At 49.0% G+C, this 19,964-nt stretch overlaps 2 protein-coding genes across 8 annotated transcripts; both read left to right on the forward strand.

Moving 5' to 3' along the window:
* Positions 1–8: 8 nt before the first annotated feature.
* LOC131137929 (pleckstrin homology domain-containing family G member 3) lies at positions 9–11,571 on the forward strand. 4 transcript variants are annotated; one of them, XM_058086360.1, is made up of 18 exons: positions 9–123; positions 577–620; positions 3,674–4,035; positions 4,174–4,274; positions 4,493–4,562; positions 4,632–4,678; positions 4,753–4,903; positions 5,013–5,144; positions 5,221–5,403; positions 5,474–5,566; positions 5,635–5,721; positions 5,940–5,967; positions 6,044–6,130; positions 7,964–7,996; positions 8,069–8,091; positions 8,311–8,379; positions 8,481–9,654; positions 9,781–11,571. In XM_058086360.1, exons 2-18 carry the CDS (start codon positions 584–586, stop codon positions 10,539–10,541), a joined length of 3,438 nt encoding a protein of 1,145 aa, XP_057942343.1. In that variant the 5' UTR covers positions 9–123; positions 577–583; the 3' UTR covers positions 10,542–11,571. The 4 variants fall into 4 exon arrangements, with proteins under 4 accessions (XP_057942343.1, XP_057942374.1, XP_057942353.1 ...); XM_058086391.1 differs by lacking the exon at positions 577–620 and having other exon boundaries at positions 20–123; positions 3,728–4,035; XM_058086370.1 differs by lacking the exon at positions 9–123 and having other exon boundaries at positions 140–620.
* A 95-nt stretch (positions 11,572–11,666) lies between these two features.
* cep170bb (centrosomal protein 170Bb) lies at positions 11,667–19,584 on the forward strand. 4 transcript variants are annotated; one of them, XM_058086286.1, is made up of 18 exons: positions 11,667–11,852; positions 12,068–12,208; positions 12,275–12,364; positions 12,437–12,515; positions 12,659–12,717; positions 12,903–13,182; positions 13,244–13,744; positions 13,811–14,769; positions 14,829–14,969; positions 15,040–15,145; positions 16,539–18,110; positions 18,185–18,389; positions 18,458–18,611; positions 18,687–18,779; positions 18,878–18,957; positions 19,051–19,144; positions 19,222–19,273; positions 19,349–19,583. In XM_058086286.1, the coding sequence occupies exons 2-18, from the start codon at positions 12,104–12,106 to the stop codon at positions 19,480–19,482; spliced, it is 4,704 nt and encodes a 1,567-aa protein (XP_057942269.1). In that variant the 5' UTR covers positions 11,667–11,852; positions 12,068–12,103; the 3' UTR covers positions 19,483–19,583. The 4 variants fall into 4 exon arrangements, with proteins under 4 accessions (XP_057942269.1, XP_057942261.1, XP_057942245.1 ...); XM_058086278.1 differs by having other exon boundaries at positions 12,903–13,005; positions 13,081–13,182; positions 18,458–18,779; XM_058086262.1 differs by having other exon boundaries at positions 18,458–18,779; positions 19,349–19,584.
* Positions 19,585–19,964: the final 380 nt, after the last annotated feature.

Genomic DNA, 19,964 nt, shown 5'->3' on the forward strand with positions numbered 1-19,964 from the left:
AGTGGCTTTGATTTGAAAGATGCGCATGCGTACAAAGCAGCTGGCGGGAGAACAGCGGCAACAAGAAACTTGAGCGAAGTTTCCGGAAGTGAAACCAAGTTGTATTTATCCTTCAGGAACCAGGTGAGTCCCGAATTAAAAACACCTTTAATATTTTCTGTCACTCAACTTTCATTTGAAATAGTACCGCAAAGGTTCAGCTTGAACGATGTGTGCTTGTCGGACATCGAAAGTGACGTTTGGAGTGGCAGCTGTTGGACTCATATTATGTTCTGTTCCCATTCGGCCCGCATCTCCTCCTCGACGGAGCATCCAAGTGTTTGTTTTACTTGTTTTGTACTTGTTTTCTTTAACCTTTGGGGCGTTTGGAAGAGAGTGGCATTTAATGTTTTGAGGCGTGTCTGCTGACGTCACAGAGAGTGGCTTCTTACTAAACTGGTTTAGTCACGTGACTCAGGTGATGCTTCTTACGAAGATCACCCATGTTGTCATAACTTCTATGTTTACTTTTGCAACTGAACTGCACAGAGCAGCTTCTTGAATGCTTCACCATGTGTGTGTGTGTGTGTGTTTCAGGTAGGTAATGCCAGAAAGAAGTGGTGACGTTGACACGCGTGAAGGTGAGTCGTGTTTGTTAAATGTGTGTTCCTTAAGGATGTTGTGTTGTTGTGAAGGCCGCTGCCAGTGTCCATGACAATGGACAATAGACAAAGGACGTCTGTGTGTGTGTGTGTGCGGTTCTGTTTGTGACAGTTTGTTTTTGTTGTAAATCAACAAAAACACAGGAAAGTGCAGGGAAGACCTCCGCCAAGGCAAACACTTGAATCCCACTGTAAGACGTCAGTGTTGAACATTCATGTATTTGTTTCACAACAAACCAAAACTTGAAATTATTATTATTTATTCAAAATTATTTAAATTAATTGTACAAATTACTGTTTACGCTGTACATTGTTGTTCATATTTGATCTTATTGGTCTTATCTTATTAGATATCTTATCTTATCTTATTGGTCATCTATTTATTCTCCACATTCATTCATTCATTTTCTACCGCTTTTTCCTCACGAGGGTCGCGGGGGGTGCTGGAGCCTATCCCAGCTGTCTATGGGCGAGAGGCGGGGTACACCCTGGACTGGTCGCCAGCCAATCACAGGGCACATATAGACAAACAACCATTCACACTCTCAATTTGGAGTCGCCAATTAACCTAGCATGTTTTTGGAATGTGGGAGGAAACCGGAGTACCCGGAGAAAAACCACGCAGGTCTGCGTGGGTTTGCGCGCTAACCACTAGACCACCGTGCGGCCCTAAATTATTATTCATTCATTCATTTTCATTTTCCCAGCTGTCTTCGGGCGAGAGGCGGGGTACACCCTGGACTGGTCGCCAGCCAATCACAGGGCACATATAGACAAACAACCATTCACACTCGCATTCATACCTATGGACAATTTGGAGTGGCCAATTAACCTAGCATGTTTTTGGAATGTGGGAGGAAACCGGAGTACCCGGAGAAAACCCACGCATGCACGGGGAGAACATGCAAACTCCACACAGAGATGGCCGAGGGCAGGGACCGAACCCTGGTCTCCTAGCTGTGAGGTCTGCGCACTAACCACCAGACCGCCGTGCCGCCTAAATTATTATTATTTATTCAAAATTATTTAAATTATTTGTACAAATTACTGTTTACGCTGTACATTGTTGTTCATATTTGACGTCATCTATTTATTCTACACATTATTATTATTATTATTATTATTATTATTATTATTATTATTATTATTATTATTATTATTATTATTATTATTATTATTATTATGCAGGAGCCAGGCAACGACATTTCGTTGGCAATTTCACTGCTGTGATAATAAATTGTATATAATAATCGTGAAATGACAATAAAGGAAGTCTATCTATCTATCTATAAAAGCACATCCATTTGGCTTGGGCGTCCAAATAAGTAGACGTCCACTAGGGGGCGGTGTAGAGTCATGTTGTCTAATTGGATTAAGGGGTGCAGGTAGTCATCAGTGTGCATCCTGAGCGTCGTCTGACCTGCTGGCAGGTAGGAAAACATCAAATTCTGACTTGGTTTCTACTGGTCTTCGCGTGTCCGTGCTCGTCCCGCCCTAGTGTGTGTTTGTCTGGTTCTGAAGAACAGCGTATAGATCAGCTCAGCCCGCCTGCAAAGGCTTGTGGGTAATGACATTCCTAGCACAGAGATCTTTCTCTACGTCACACACATCCGCCCACCCAAATCCATATTTTGATTGTGGTGATTAGATATTGATCTTAGATGTGTTTGTGTGTGTGTGATTGTGTATGTGTGTGGGACATTATTTTACACTAGCCGATAATCTCAGGTCACATGACCAGACTCTTAATCACCATAGAAACCATGGAAGGTGTGTTACATAAGACATTGGTTGATGACTTTCCAAAGTGTGGCCCGGGTGCCATTTTCAGCCCACGGCTTGTTATTTTACTGTCCCTCAGCATGTTGTAAAAATAAAATGTTGTAAAAATCATTATATATTAAACCAGGGGTCTCAAACTCAATTTACCTGGGGGCCACTGGAGCTAGAGTCTGGGCGAGGCTGGGCCGCATCAGGTTTTCCCCCCAAAAAAAACACATTTATTAAAAACGGAAAAATTAATAAACTTTGCTTTGGTTCTGATTTTCTACAAGAAAAGCTCTGATAAAACATTCCACTTTTCTCAAATATCTTAATTTTTATTTTTCTACACAAAATAAGATCAAGAATAAAGAAAACCAATCAGTAATAAATAAATATAATAATAATAAAACGGCAAATAATAAAAACTTAAGAAACCACATATAGTTGGTGGGTAGACAAATATTTTTTTCAGATTAAAATGAACAAAGCATTATTAGAGCCCTGTAGACATGACAAAACACGACTATAGTCACATTTATACTCTTTTTATTTATTTATTTAACATATTGCGCAACTGCAGGGTCTTGAGACACATGCTAACTCGCAAACTAGAGAGCTAGCGACCTAAACGGTAGCCTCCAAGTTATTTCCTTTAAACTTAAATAGCCAAAAACTTACCACTTCCACACGGATAGGGAGGATAACTATTAACAGTTATTTAACCTTTAACATGAACATTAATCAAACGTAATCATTTTTTCTGGGTACATGATACCATACAGCATCCATATCAAACTTAGCGCGGGCCGCACTAACATTAAACTTTCATATCAAGGCGGGGGCCTCAAACTAGTGTCCTGCGGGCCACATTGGGCCCGCGGGCCGCGTGTCTGAGACCCCTGTATTAAAGTCATTTACTTGCCAGCGTCACATCCTTTCATTTTATGTAGCTGTAAAGACCTGACATGAGTCCTTATGTACCTGCGAATACTGTATGAGTCCCTATGCAGCTGCAAAGACCTGTCAAGGTCTCTATGCAGTTGTGAAGACATGTGCAAGTCTTTATGTACCTGCAAAGACCTGCCCTGTACAAACCTTTGTGTGGCTGTGAAGACCTGGTTTAAGTTTTTATGCAGCTGCGGGACATGGCACAGGTCTTGATGTAGCTACGAAGACCTGCTGGTGTCTGACTGTTAAGTCGGTCATTGGTTGGTCTGCAGTGACATCATCTTCGGTGCCGATCTGACCTGTCAATCATCTCTCCTCAGCCTCACCCATTGTCAGTAATGACCGCCCGTCGTCATCCTGCGACTCCTTGTCAGGACGACGCCCCGCCAGCCTGATCTCGTCGCTGTCCTCGGGGTCCGCATCTTCCCGTGACGAGGGCACGCCCCCAAGATCTTACGCCAGTTGCAGCCTGGATCCAAGCCCTGGTAAGGGAGGAACAGGTCACGTGCAGCCGTGGACACGCCCAAAATGTGAGCAGGAGGGGCGGGGCCTTGGCCTCTCCTCGCCTCACTTGACCAGAAACATGGCACCCAATGCCCAGCCCACCTACTTGGACCGCGTTGTCATGGAGATCATCGAGACGGAGAGGACGTACGTGAGAGACCTGCGCATGATTGTGGAGGTGAGAGACCATCATGATTGATTGATTGATTGATTGATTGACTGATCAGGTGACGATGGCAAAGAGTAAGTCGGAGGATGTCGGAGGATGCTCCATCTCCATCACACAAATACCCATAATGCAATCCTGTCTCTTCAGGACTACCTGGCCCACATCATCGACCAGGTGGACCTGGCCATCCGTCCAGAGCAGGTGTGTTTCCTCTTCGGGAACATCGAGGACATTTACGAGTTCAACAGGTGAAGAAACAAAGGTTGAAACTTCCTGCTCAGGTGTCTTCAGGTGTAACGCTGTGGGTTAGTTCCCAGACTGAAGATCTTCTCGGAGGTTCTTCTCAAATGAGAAGAACTTCTCACCTTTAACTAGCTGACATTCATCATCAGCGCCCCCCGCTGGACATGTTGGCTCATGACTGATCTGTGGTCACCATCACTTCTTCTGTCTTCCCTTCTGGCAGCGAGCTGCTCCAAGATCTGGACCTGTGCGAGCATGACGCCGTGGCGGTGGCCAGATGCTTCGTGATGAAGGTGAGGAAGACTCCCGTCCCATTGTGTGGACATGTGTTCTGGTCCTGAAACCATGTGCGTGTGTTTCAGAGCCAGTACTTTGACATCTACACTCAGTACTGCACCAACTACCCGAAGTGAGGCCCGGATTCTTCACCATCTTTGACGTGACGTGATCACCATCAATGACCTTGATGTGACCCTGTTGCAGTTCTGTGCTGGCGCTGACCGAGTGCATGCAGGACTCGTCTCTGGCCGTCTTCTTCCGGGACCGCCAGGACACTTTGAAGCGCTCGCTGCCTTTGGGTTCATACCTGCTCAAACCCGTTCAGAGAATCCTCAAGTACCACCTGCTGCTTCAGGTGCCCCGCCCACAAAGCGCCATCCATACGGCCGTTGATAACATGACGCTATTCATTCTGTTCGATAATAATGATGATGACACTTATTGATGAGGACCCCCACGTTTAGGAGATCGCTAAGCACTTTGACCCTGAGGAGGAGGGATACGAGGTGGTGGAGGAGGCCATCATCACCATGACGGGCGTGGCCTGGTACATCAACGACATGAAGCGCAAACATGAGCACGCCGTGAGACTGCAGGTCAGCGTGGACGCGCCATGCATACGCACGTGGTGACTGGTCGTCGCTGAACACCGTGTGGCCTTTACCCCCACAGGAGGTCCAGTCGCTGCTGTTGAACTGGAAAGGTCCAGATCTGACAACGTACGGAGAGCTGGTTCTGGAGGGAACCTTCAAGGTTCACCGTGCCAAAAACGAGAGAACGCTCTTCCTGTTGGAGCGCGTGTTGCTCATCACCAAGCGGCGTGGAGAGCACTACGTTTACAAGACGCACATCTCTGTGAGACGCTCACACGACAACGCAGTCCAAAGTTTAGACGCGCGTGTTGATGTGATGATTGTGTTGTCAGTGTTCCACATTGATGCTGATCGAGAGCGCCAAAGACAGTCTCAGCTTCAGCGTGATGCACTACAAGCAACCCAAGCAACCTCACACTGTGCAGGTCGCCATTGGAGCATGTGAGGGGGTGTGGCTTCGGCATGTCATATGACACATCTGCTGATGTTTCAGGCCAGGTCAGCGGAGGAGAAGGAGATGTGGGCTCATCACATCAAACGTATCATTCTGGAAAACCACCACGCCATCATCCCACAGAAGGTCAGGACCGGTGAACATCAAGTAGTTCGTAATAATACAGTAGTAATAAACACATCATATGCAGTATAACACTAATGTTTTTAATCATTAAAGTTGAATAATAATACATCATTTGTAGTAAATACTATAATAAATACTGGTATAGAATATTTGAAGACTGGTATAGAATATTTTGCTAATATTTTCATAATTTTAATAATAAATAAACTGTGTTTCAGGCCAAAGACGCCATCTTGAGTTCCAGATGTAAGTCATGGTCAAATCAGGATTTATGATGTCATTGTGATCTCACTGATGATCCCCCCCCCCCCCCTCCCCGTAGACCCTCACAAGTATCGCTCCAGTCCTGACACCTTGAAGAAAGTTGTGTCCCGTTTGACGGATGAGTTTCCACGGCGACGATCGGCAGGTGAGCAGTCAATCCACCTCGAGGATTGATTGGTTGGTTGTACATGTGTATGTGTCCTGTGATTGGTTGGTTGGTTCTACATATGTGTCCTGTGACTGGTTGGTGGTTGTACCTGTGTGTCCTGTGATTGGTTGGTTGGTTGCACATATGTGTCCTGTGATTGGTTGGTTGGTTGCACATATGTGTCCTGTGATTGGTTGGTTGGTTGTACCTACGTATGTGTCCTGTGATTGGTTGGTTGTTTGCAAATATGTGTCTTGTGATTGTTTGGTTGGTATGTGTCCTGTGATTGGTTGTTTGTACCTATGTGTCCTGTGATTGGTTGGTTGGTTGGTTGTACCTATGTGTCCTGTGATTGGTTGGTGGTTGTACATATGTGTCCTGTGATTGGTTGGTTGGTTGTACATATCTGTCCTGTGATTGGTTGGTTGGTATGTGTCCTGTGATTGGTTGGTGGTTGCACATATGTGTCCTGTGATTGGTTGGTTGGTTGGTTGTACCTATGTGTCCTGTGATTGGTTGGTGGTTGTACCTATGTGTCCTGTGATTGGTTGGTTGGTTGCACATATGTGTCCTGTGATTGGTTGGTTGGTTGCACATATGTGTCCTGTGATTGGTTGGTGGTTGTACATATGTGTCCTGTGATTGGTTGGTTGGTTGGTTGGTTGCACATATGTGTCCTGTGATTGGTTGGTTGGTTGCACATATGTGTCCTGTGATTGGTTGTTTGTACCTATGTGTCCTGTGATTGGTTGGTGGTTGGTTGTACCTATGTGTCCTGTGATTGGTTGGTGGTTGTACCTATGTGTCCTGTGATTGGTTGGTTGGTTGTACATATGTGTCCTGTGATTGGTTGGTTGGTATGTGTCCTGTGATTGGTTGGTGGTTGCACATATGTGTCCTGTGATTGGTTGGTGGTTGTACATATGTGTCCTGTGATTGGTTGGTTGGTTGCACATATGTGTCCTGGGATTGGTTGGTTGGTTGCACATATGTGTCCTGTGATTGGTTGTTTGTACCTATGTGTCCTGTGATTGGTTGGTGGTTGGTTGTACCTATGTGTCCTGTGATTGGTTGGTGGTTGTACCTATGTGTCCTGTGATTGGTTGGTTGGTTGTACATATGTGTCCTGTGATTGGTTGGTTGGTATGTGTCCTGTGATTGGTTGGTGGTTGCACATATGTGTCCTGTGATTGGTTGGTTGGTTGGTTGGTTGTACCTATGTGTCCTGTGATTGGTTGGTGGTTGTACATATGTGTCCTGTGATTGGTTGGTGGTTGTACATATGTGTCCTGTGATTGGTTGGTTGGTTGCACATATGTGTCCTGTGATTGGTTGGTTGGTTGCACATATGTGTCCTGTGATTGGTTGCTGGTTGTACCTATGTGTCCTGTGATTGGTTGGTTGGTATGTGTCCTGTGATTGGTTGGTGGTTGTACATATGTGTCCTGTGATTGGTTGGTTGGTTGTACCTATGTGTCCTGTGATTGGTTGGTTGTACCTATGTGTCCTGTGATTGGTTGGTTGGTTGTACCTATGTGTCCTGTGATTGGTTGGTTGGTTGTACCTATGTGTCCTGTGATTGGTTGTTTGTACCTATGTGTCCTGTGATTGGTTGGTGGTTGTACCTATGTGTCCTGTGATTGGTTGGTGGTTGTACCTATGTGTCCTGTGACTGGCTAGTACAGATTGTTACCCTTCCTTCCACCCACAGTCAGCTGGGATAGACCCTATTGAAGACAAGCACTATAGAAAATAGATGCATTTATGGCTGATTATCGTTGGATTGATTGATTACGTATTCATTATTGATTGATTCTCTTTGGTATGCAGAGGCGAACAAAGGAAGCGAAAAGACCTCCAAAGGTAAAGACATGGTGTTAATGTTAGATTATTGATCATGTATCAGCTTGATGACACGATTGTCGTTGTTTGCAGGAGAAGTGGGCGTGGTCTCAAAGGTAAGAAAAATGCATCCATCATCAGATCAACCTGTCAATCAAAACACAAGTTAAGAATAGTAACTGATGACTGTCCAGGAGTAGTGGCCCCGCCTTTGCTCACTTACTAAAGTCATGGACTTGACATAGTACGCATGCTAACATGCACATGCTAACATAGAATTGGATGCATTGAGTTGCTACCAGTGTTGTTTTGTGACTTTTCATGACTTGTTGAAGGAGGAAAGTGTGTTGAAGCAAAAAAGTGTACTTGATGAGGAGGCAGGAAGCGATGCAGCTGCTGAGCAGGTAAACCTTCAGCGATAGCGGTACCGATTCAACTGAATAATAATTGAAGTCTTTTGTTCCGATGTCCGTCTTTAGTTTTTGAGGTTCTGTTCCTTTTCCAGATGTCCTTAGATGAGCTGCTGCCAGAGGAACATCCTCCTGATTCCAACCCTTTGTCAGAGGAGTTGCTAGGTGAACAAGTTCCTGGGTTCGTAGAGGAACCGCCCTCTGCCGCCGCTGAGTCACAATGTAAGCCACCAAGTAGCGGCGAGTCGTCTGAAGACGAAGACGGCGACCAAAACAGCAGCATCCTTCCCTCGTCCGTCCTGGACAAAGCGGGCGTCATTGCTCAGCACTTCAGCAGCATCAAGCGAGGTGTTCTGGTCCAGGACGACGTCTGCTCACTCGGGGCTTCTCCGCGGTTGCCCGTGGCGACCGAGCACATCGGACCATCTTCGCAGCTCAACAGCAATGACTTGGATCTGAGTGATGTCTCAGCTTCGACTGATGTGACGCTCTTGTCTCCTCGAGGGGATGTGGGACAAGGTGCCCTGCAAAGGCGAGACTCTGTCCTCTCCAGCCAGGACCAGCTTCTCATTGGCAAGATCAAGACTTACTACGATAATGCTGGGAACCGGGACGCCAGCTTCCGCCTTCAGCGCCGTGAGAGTCTAACGTACATCCCAGCAGGCCTGGTGAAGACGTCCATTAGCCGCCTCAACAGCTCCCAGACCAGCTCCTCACCCCCTAATGTGGACCAACCTCAATTAGCACCAAATTCACCCTCAGGCCTTCTTCAAGGTCCTGTGTTCTCCAGTGACTGTTTGGATGCTCAGAGTCCAGAAGATCCTAAAGGTTCTGGGTCGGCCACAAGTGGAATCTCCGGTGTCGAAAAGTTCAGACCTTCGTCTGAAATGGTCCAAGTCTGGCAGGTGATGGAGCGAAAGCTCGCAGAGACGTCCTCTCTTTCTGAAATCAAAAACCCAAGATTTCACGAGGACAGTGGAGCATCGGTTCTCTGTGCCGTCACAGGAGAATCCTCCAATCCTTCATCCCTCAAATACAAATCCAACGACCCGATCCGGGCAGGAAGTCCGACCAATCCTCCCGTCGCCCTCACAGCTCAGGTTCCTCAGCTCACGGCAGATGAAGACGACACAGCTGAGAACAAAGTCCGCCATCTTGCTCGTCAGTACAGCCAGCGGATCAAAACGGTCCAACCTCTCGTCCGACAGCGAAGTTGCGGAAGTCTGACGAACAGAAACAAGTTGACCTGCGTTGTGGAGGAAAGCTCAGGTAGGATCACTAGAACCCGCTCAAGTCATGCCGCTTATGTCGACAACCCGTCTATGCAGACCGTATTGTATTAAGTATTGTTCACGTCATTATTATCACTAATGATATTCGTCAATTATTTGGTAGGTCGACCCAATCTGAGTCTGGGAACCGTTCCTCCTGTGAGCCCTGTGGATCAGGTCCGGCCCGCGAGTCCTGACCCTGCTGGTTTCTCCCCGGGTCGCACTTGCCCCCGCAGTCCTGTTCATGCTCCTCAGCGCACTGAAGGCTTCAACTGGCCTGACGTGCGAGAACTGCGGTCCAAGTACTCCAGCCAGAGCCGATCCGACCAGAGTGGCTCCACCTCGGAGCAGAAGTTTGACGCTGGCCCTCGGCGGCGTTCCCGGTCCTCCTCCGGTGACATCAGTGACGTGCCGTCTCAGCAGTTGCACAACAGCCGAACCGCCAGCCACCACGAGTCCTGCAAACGACTCCACAGAACAAATTCTCTGGACCCTCGGCTCGCGGCGCCGCACATGAGTGAGATGGCGGAGCTCCTAGGCCAGCAGGACGCTAATGACATCGATGACCACGTCTCAGACCAGGTCCATCTCTTCGTCACGGGGAAGCTTTCACCAGGAGAACCATCGCCGTCTGCGAGCGCCACCAGAGACGAAGACGACGTTTACGTTCAGATCCGCTCGCCAACCAGCCGGGAGAAGATCTCCATCATGGCCGTCATAGACCGTTGCCGGGCCTACCGGGAATCTGACGAGTACAAAGAAAGGAGCGAGTCGCTGAAGTCCGCTTCGTGCTCTGGCGATGACTTTCAACGAGCGAGCGCCACCTCGGGACAGAAGAACTCGGTGAAAAGTCTCCGAGAAAAGTTCCAGAACCTCAACTCCTAACATCCTCTTTGTTGCCGACATGTCATGTGACGGGTGGGTGGGGGGGTCACATGATCTTCTGGAAAGCATCGCCATAACAACAGCAACAATTCACAAAGAAAAAAATCATTTTATTTTCATATGCAAATGAGATGCAAATTTCACTTTACTACTTTTACTTTGCTGTAACATTCATCAACTGTATAAATACACATGTATACTACAATATGTATGTGTACCATACATGTATACTCTAATACACAACATATTTATACTATACTTATATATACTTATATATTTATACCCTACATACACTGTAGAGTGCATTTATACTATACTAGTTACACTTCAGCATACTTCTATACTGTATATATAGAAATGATATCTATACTATGTATTATGTAATATATTTGTATTATAAGCTGTTATAGTATATACAGTTTGTAGTACATATTTAAAGGATACCATTCATTCATTTGCTATGCCACGAAATCCTCACTGTACATACCATGCACTATATAGTTATACTAACTATATACTGTATGTACTATTCTATCGCCTTTATGTTTACATTATACACAATGAATGTATATTTGATGATACACTTTACAGTATATTTATACTACACTACACACTTGCCTCCAACAAGTGTGCCATGACGGCATCTAACACGCACGCGCAGTGTTTGCTATGTTGGTGTGAATGACGTCACTACAGGTCGTGCACGCGGTTCTGTTAGCATCTGGAAGATGAGCTAATGGCACGGGTAGACACGTGACGTCAAAAAAAATGTGCACAGCGGCTGTGCGCGCGTCCACGTCTTCCTCGCGACGCAGCCCTACGTGCGTGTGAGCGCGTGCGCATGTTGCAGCAGGTTGATGATCAGGATATTTGTCAAGAAGCATCGAGTTATCCCGGAAACCACCGTGCCTTCACAATAAAAGCGTAGACATTTGTTCAGGAAAGGCGGCGTTCCGAAACACGTCAAGAAATGTTAGTTTTAGCTTTTTATTTGGCTTTCATCAGTTGTGTTCGTACATGTATAAAACCTATGAGTCCACCTGATGGAGAAACAGGTTTAGCGTCTGGTCTTTTATTTTTTGGAGGCAAAGCCATGTGACTTCCTGTACGGGCCTAACACCGATAATTGACGCAGCGGGTGTCGTCTTGTGCGTCAGGAGCAGACAGATGCCAGAGCATCATCATCATCATCAGCGCGGGGCTCCCTTCCGGTCCGGACCACAGCGTCGACCACACGTAGCTCCCCCCAGCTCGCCTTGTCAGTCCGGTTCGGATTGACGAGGAGCTTCGGCTGCATCCATTGGTTCCGAGGTGAGAGAAGCTCGGGGCGGCCAGGGCGTGGAGGGGGGAGGGGCTTGTGTAGCTGTCTATCACTCGCCGGTTCGTGTCGGTCCGGTCCGCGTTCGGGTCACCAGGTAATGCCTACACATGTGATCTCTGGGTGGGGCTCGGCGGAGGTGGGCTGAAACGTGAAGACGATGATGTCACAGAGGTGAAGGGCATAAATGTGATCTGTCACTCCCCAGAATGCTCCGGGGCCCCCCCTCAGCGGGCCTGACAATATGAGCGTGACGTCATGGTTCCTGGTCAGCAGCTCTGGCACTCGCCACCGCCTCCCCAAGGAGATGATCTTTGTGGGCCGGGAGGACTGCGAGCTGATGCTGCAGGTGAGTCAGGTGACCTGATGACCTCCTGATCTGTCCATGGATGATGACGTGTCTTTGTGGCGGCAGTCTCGTAGCGTGGACAAACAGCACGCCGTCATCAACTACAACGCCACGACCGACGAGCACCTGGTCAAGGACTTGGGCAGCTTGAACGGGGTGAGTCACGAGTCACGTGACGTCCTCGCCGCGAGAAAGTGGACGCTCGTTCATCTTGTTTGTTTCTCGCAGACGTTTGTCAACGACCTGCGGATTCCCGATCAGACGTACATGACGCTCAAGGTCTCCGACATCATCCGCTTCGGATACGATATCCTTCACACGCTCTCGCTACCTGGGTGGCGTTTTCCGTTTTTTTAGGACTTTTTTGAAGTAACATTTGAAGTAAATGATGATTGTTATTTGTTGATTCATGTATTTATTTATTTTTCACTGTCCTTAACGGTCATCCACATTCTCACGTCTACCTTCTGGAGAAGAGTCAACACAAGGTCCCTGAAGAAGCTCTCAAGGTCAGTTGGAGGCGTGGCCAACTCCTAATTAGCAAACACGGTGATACTCGTACGGTATTACGAGTATCCGCGCTTCAGGAAGTGGACTGTGTAAACTCTATTTCGTTTGTACGCATTTGCAAAGGCGCCATCTTGCTAATGCTAATGCTAATGCTAACAAAGACCCTCCACCTCTGTCGTTGCAGCATGAGAAGTACACCAGCCAGCTGCAGATGAGCATCAAGAGGGCGGAGCTAGAGGAAGGCACCAAGGCGGAGAAGAACCCGAGTACCAAGAGTCTGACTCAGGGTATGGAATCTGATGAGAAGTGTCAATGCAGTGTCACTTCCTGTTTCACATCCCTCCCCTTCTCGTATGCGACAGAGGCTCCGCCCCCCCGGCCCACACCCCTCTACGGGCAGCCGTCCTGGTGGGGAGAGGAGGATTATGGGAGTCCAGCTGAGAGCAGAGATGAACCTCATCCAGGTAAAGTCCGACAACCTTCTAGAAACCGTGATCCCGGCTGAAATCCAAACTTTGTGGTCAGAGATGCAGAAGGAATCTTCCTCGGTGGATTTTCCCGGAAGTCTCTCGGATCCGCCAAGCAAGACCCTTATCCCGTCGTATCAGCGTGAGGCCAACTACTTCGAGATCCCCACCAAGGACTTGCAGCTTCCTAAGGCCGTGGAGGCGGAGCTGCAAGAAATCCCCACCAAGGACACAGACACGCCCCCTGCTCCGCCTCCCAGCGAGACGCCGCCTGTGGTTCAGAGCCACGCCTCCTTCACCATCGAGTTTGATGACTGCAGTCCCGGCAAGATCAAGATTAAAGATCATGTGACTAAGTTCTCCTCCCGCCAGAGGAAGACTTTGCCCCCCGCAAAGATGCGGGCCGCAAGCGCTACACCCGCGGAAGTGATGTCATCAGAGAGCAAGGTGGCGGATTGGCTGGTGCACAGCGACGTCAGCATGATGAGGCGCCACCCGACGTGCGACGACGTTTACAGCACCAAGAGCGACCTCGCCATCAACATCAAGATGCTCAAAGGTCAGAGTTGAAAGCTAACAGTTGGCTGGGCTAATGCTTAGTTAGCATAACGTGTCCTGTGTGCAGGTCATCACCATGACGACGGAACTCAGAGCGACTCCGAGGACCCGGTGCTCAAAGGACGTAGCGGTAAATCCCAGCACTCCGTCGACTCCCGCTACTCCGTCCAACTTGAACCATCCCCGGCGCTGGAGCCGCCGCTGCGCCCCAGCCCCCCTCGGCCCCGGTCCCCTGCCACCGACCCACCAAAGCCCCCGGAGCACCTCAGCCAGCAGGCCTTCATTATCGAGTTCTTTGATGACAACCCACGCAAGAAACGCTCACAGTCTTTCACTCACAACCCCGCCCACACGGACTCGTACTCCACCCTGAAGGCCAAGCTGGAGCGGCGCAAAGGGGGGGAGAGGCCGGCGTCGGTGCACGGCCACGTGCCCCCGACCCAGCAGACCTCGGCCCCCTTCAAGGGTCACGCCCACGCAGGGCCCCAGAGATCCAGCTCTCTGAAGAGGGAAAAGGGAGAGGCGGAATCGGCTTCGTCCACTTCCACCTCTCGCTCTACGTCGGCCATCTTTGTTCGACCTTTCGGCAGCGTTGGGAAAAAGTCAGCGCTCGCTCAGGAGTTTGCTGTGGAATTGTTGAAGGACGCTTGTCAACAGGACTCCTACCTCGCCGGGGACATCATCTCATCTCCGCCCATGTCTGCACCGCCAGTGATGGTGACGCCTCCTCTTCCTCCTTCGCCCAAAGAACCATCAGCCCCGCCCACAGTGGCCAACACTGCCCACACCGCTTTGCCTCCGACGTTCACAAAAGCCGCCTCCCTCGCTTCTGACGGCCTCAGCAGGATCAGCCCCCCCCGACCTTCCTCTGGCGCCGTGCTTCCGCCCCTTGGGGGAGACCCCAAAGGCTGTCAGAGGTTGCTGAGGAACGAGGAGGACGACAGCGTCAGCGAGGCCGGCACCTACACCATCGACACCGACGCCCAAGACCAGGAGGTGGAAGACGCTCGCAGCATGATTGATCAGGTGACCTCACTGGAACGCTTTCATGAGCGACGTGAACGTTAAATGTCTCCTTTGTGCAGGTCTTTGGGATCCTTGACTCGCCCGAGTATGGCGGGCTGACCCCGGGAACATTCAGACCTGTGATAGATGAAGACCAGGACGACCATGCTAACATTGCTAGCGCTGCAGAAATGCTGCATGACTTGGGTGGCCCATTACAGGTAAACGGTCCGTAAGCTAGCATGATTCCTCCTCACTGCCCACCGGCCTTCATCGCTCTTCTTGTTTTAGATTCCCGCTGCTGGTCTGGAAGGACCAAAGTGGGTTTCCCGTTGGGCTAGTCTAGCAGACGGCTACGTTCTACCTGCTTCCACACCTCCAAGGCAAAGTCAAGAAGGTGCTTTTCTTTGGTTTTCAACATTTGCTATATCATTCATTCATTCATTCATTTTCTATTGCGCACGAGGGTGGCGGGGGTGCTGGAGCCTATCCCTAAACTGTCTTCGGGCGAGAGGCGGAGTACACCCTGGACTGGTGGCCAGCCAATGGCCTGGCACATATACACAAACAACCATTCACACTCACATTCATAATTATTAGAGCCTTGTAGCCATGACATAACACCCCTATAGTCACATTAACACTTTTATTACCCAATATTCATTCATTCATTCATTTTCTACCGATTATCCTCACAAGGGTTGCGGGGGTGCTGGAGCCTATCCCAGCTGTCTTCGGGCGAGAGGCGGGGTACACCCTGGACTGGTGGCCAGCCAATCACAGGGCACATATAGACAAACAACCATTCACACTCACAATTATTAGAGCCTTGTAGCCATGACATAACACCCCTATAGTCACATTAACACTTTTATTACCCACGCTTTTATTCATTCATTCATTCATTTTCTACCGCTTATCCTCACGAGGGTCGCGGAAGGTGCTGGGGCCTATCCCAGCTGTCTTCGGGCGAGAGGCGGGGTACACCCTGGACTGGTGGCCAGCCAATCACAGGGCACATATAGACAAACAACCATTCACACTCACATTCATACCTATGGACAATTTGGAGTGGCCAATTAACCTAGCATGTTTTTGGAATGTGGGAGGAAACCGGAGTACCCGGAGAGAACCCATGCATGCACAGGGAGAACATGCAAACTCCACACAGAGATGGTCGAGGGTGGGATTTAACTCTGGTCTCCTTGGTGTGAGGAGTGTCAGTTTTTAAATGAAACTTTATTATAAAGGGAGAAGAATAATCCAAACCTACATGACCTTGTGTGAAAAAGTGATTGCCCCCTCATAACTTTACTTAATTGGGATCTATCAGTCTGGAAAAACGTATAAAGCCATTTCTAAAGCTTGAGACTCCAGCCAACCACAATGGTGAAGCATCCCAGGAGTGGCCGGTCAACCAAAATGACCCCAAGACCACAGCAAGGACTCATCCAAGAGGTCACAAAAGACCCCACAACAACATCCAAAGAACCAGGTCTCACTTAGTACCTTAGTTAAGGTCAGTCTTCAACTTGGGTTATGCAGCAGGATAATAAGACATCAAAAAGGGGGTAAACACTTTTTCACACCCCGGTATATAATATTTTTCATATTTTTCATATTTTTCATATTTTTCATATTTTTCATATTTTTCATATTGTTCATATTTTTCATATTGTTCATATTTTTCATATTTTTCATATTTTTCACATTTTTCATATTTTTCATATTTTTCATATTTTTCATGTTTTTTATATTTTTCATATTTTCAATATTTGACATCCTTGAAGACTTGCAGATCCTCAGTCAGCAAGCGGAAGGTTGCAGCTTGGAGAACCCGGAATCCTCAGAGTCCAACCGCAGCTCTCGGATGAGAAGGCGACTGCCTCAAGTTCCTCCAGAAAAGTTCAATGGCGCCACCACCAACCTCCTTATTCGTCGAGATGGAGACCATGTGGACAGAAGTCCTCTGGGAAACTTGTCCGTCCAGGATGAAGTGGATCCCGACAGTCTGAGTGACGCCAGTCGCTCCGAGGACACTCCCGTTTCGAAGCAAACAAACAAAGATCAGTTCAGTTCTAGGTTCAGTTCTTGCTCAGGTCAAGAGAAACTGTCCCCGTCCACAAAACCCACCATCTTCTATATTGGTTCTGGAGAAAATCCAACCAAACCCGACCCAGCTAGATTCCCAGTGCAGTGTGAGAGGTCCGCAGACCCCCACGTGAAAAGTCCCCCAACCACCATACTGATCCGACACCTCAGCAGCCATGAAGGCCAAAGAGGGGGCATCAAACCAAACAGTTCTGCGCCAAACCTCCAAACACAGGACAAGGATTCTGTTCCCACAAAGGACTCCTGGTCCCTCGCACGTCAGGAGAGTTTCACCAAAGACGGACCGACCGACTGCATCAAGAAACTTCCACACATTTCCAGTCACCCGTCCATCCGAGACATGGAACAGAGGAAGTTCATGGACATGGAGGCCTTTCTTCAGGAGACCAGATCTCCTGGCTCCGGGCAGAGCTCCAAGAGAGGTGGCTCGTCCAGCCATGTGGATGATTCGCTTTCTGGCGAGTCCGATGTGGACACGGCAAGCACTGTGAGCCAGGTCAGTAGTAAAAATGCGTCCGCCGGTTCAGCTTTGAAGAAACGCCCCAAAGCCAATGAGCAAAAACAAACGACGTCCTCAAGCCAGGAAAAGGGACGGAAGATCACCGCCCGTGAGCGACTTTCGGAGAAACGGCGAAACCAGACGGCGGTTAATGCTACCAGCAAAGCGGAAGCAGCAAAGCGCTTGCAGATGCGGCGCAGTTCCGGAAACCGTGGATCACTAGATCTGTCCGAGGGCCAGCAGGCTTCTGACCAGGAATTCCAAACATCTAATCGGAGTAAAAAGCTTGTCCACCAACCTCAGAAAGACGACCCCGGAAAGATGCCCAAATCATCAAATGTCCAGGTTCTTACTCGCTCCAACAGCCTCTCCGCGCCGCGTCCCACACGAGCATCGATGTTGCGTCGAGCACGCTTGGGAGAAGCCTCGGACAATGAAGGTACGGAGACGGACAGGGCCTCTCAAAGTTCTGACCATGCTGTTGCTGGACCTAAAGCATCCCAGGAGGTGAAAAAACTGTCCAGACTGGACATTTTGGCGCTTCCGAGGAAGAGGACGGGTTCTTTTACGGCTCCGAGCAACAATGAGACCTCCTCCATGAACCGGCCTAGTTTCTCCGGCCGGAGCACTGACGCCACTCTTGCCACCAGGAAGTCCTCAGCGGGCGACACCCGCCAGCCTTTGAGCAAAGTCGGCGTTCCAGGGAAGAACTCATCCAACCGTTCCAGTGGAACCAAGTACTCCAACAGTGGTGAGTCTCGCGTCTCATTGGCTGAGCGGATGTCTGAAGGGTAGCGCTTAGACCCCTAAAAACTTTTTTTTCAGGGGTCCATTCCAATGTCTCCTCTTCATCTGACGAAGACTACAAGAGCAGCGCTACTTCCCAGAAAACTAAACGCTCCACGCAGACGCCTCGAAGCAGCAGGACAGCCCCCGGCCGCTCCAAGTCCGTCTCCCTGGAGACAGAAGAGGATGAGGACCGGAGCGACCCGTACCAGAACTGGTCCACTCACAGTGCAGAGATTGCCAAGTATGCAAAGATGGCCGACCTACGCTTGTCTTGATCAGACGTCAGACTAACGTGGGTTTGATCCCCAGGCTCAGCCATGACCTGGCTAAAGACTTGGCCATTTTGGCCAAAGAAATCCACGACGTGGCCGGAGATGGAGACCCAAACGGCGCCTCCGGGGACCTGACGGCCGCTTCGCCCGGCTCACGTCCTGACACGTCAGCCATGTCTGCCAGGGAGGAGGTGGGACGCAACGTAACGTATCCAAAATTGACAGAATTCAAAATTCCCACATTCACATCTGTGTTGTCTTTCCAGCTGGTCCAAGTTATCCCGGACGCCGCTTTAAATTTTCCTAAGCTGCCAACGGGTTCCGCTTCTGTGCCGGAACTGGACGCAAACATGAACGAGGTCACTGTTTGATTGATGTTGATGGTTGACTTGGGTAACCGATAATGTCAGTTGGGTCATTGTGGGCGGCGTCCTTCAGCCTGTCAATCATGTTTCAGGCCCCACAGAGTTTGAGTCCGCTGTCGCAACTGTCGCACGCCATCCGGGACAACACCGAGCAACTGGCCGCCAAAATCAAGTGAGAAGCTTCTTCTGCATGGCAACGTCAGCCGAGGCCTTCATGGTCCCGTGTGTATGGGTTAAAAGTAGTCTGTGTGCGTGTTGCCTTCAGGGTGGTCTTCCACAACAAAGCGGATGTGTTGGAGGAGATGGACAAGAAGATGGATGCTGACAAGGAACTTCCCGTCCTAAAAGGCTCCAGTCAGGTTGTGGCAGGCCTTTATGAAGCAAATAACGGCGCTCAGCAGGTCATGTGATGTGATGTGTCGGTGTCGTGTTGCAGGAGATCACATCCATCGTGACGGAACTCAGAAGAGTCCAAAGGCAGCTGGAAGGTAACGTAGCTTCGGTGACATGAAGAATTAAAAAAAATAAAAACAACTTGATGTTTGATTGCTGTGCCTCTGCAGTCATCAACTGGGTTGTGGATCCGGCCGGGAATCTCCAGTCCCGCGGTCAAATCCCTCGGACGACATCAAAGGAAAAAAAAGCTGCCAGCAAACAAAATGGCGTCTCTCAGAAAGCAACACGTCACATGCCGTGAGAGGTTCATGTGCTAATTCTTACCATTACATCAATATGCTAGTTAGTTGTTAGAAACCACAACACAGGATTTGATGCCTCTATAGGGCACCTTAGGGTGGGTGGGGTGGGGCGGAGGGGGGGCACTCACTGGATTTGATGTGACAATGTATGCTGGTGACAGTTGAGCTTTTATTGTGAAAAACCACATGAGCAAGTTGTATTTATGTGACGCTTGGTGCTCCAACCATGTGGCGTTATGTTTTATGAATGTTTATGATGAAAAGATGCCTCTTCTTCTTCTTGTGGCTTCACGTCTTCACACCCGGAAGTGGCGAGAAAAATCACCTTCGGAAAAAAGCTGATTGGCCGAAAGGTCAAACGCCTCACAGCGGTCGCTAAACAGGAAGCACTCGGATGTACTGATGACATTTGAAGTGGCAGAAGAAAAGATCATTTTTGTCTGCTTGTCATCTCATGGTTGCTATAGCAACACCCGCTTAT

The sequence above is a fragment of the Doryrhamphus excisus genome, chromosome 1 (assembly GCF_030265055.1).
Source record: "Doryrhamphus excisus isolate RoL2022-K1 chromosome 1, RoL_Dexc_1.0, whole genome shotgun sequence".
Classification (NCBI taxonomy): Eukaryota; Metazoa; Chordata; class Actinopteri; order Syngnathiformes; family Syngnathidae; genus Doryrhamphus; species Doryrhamphus excisus.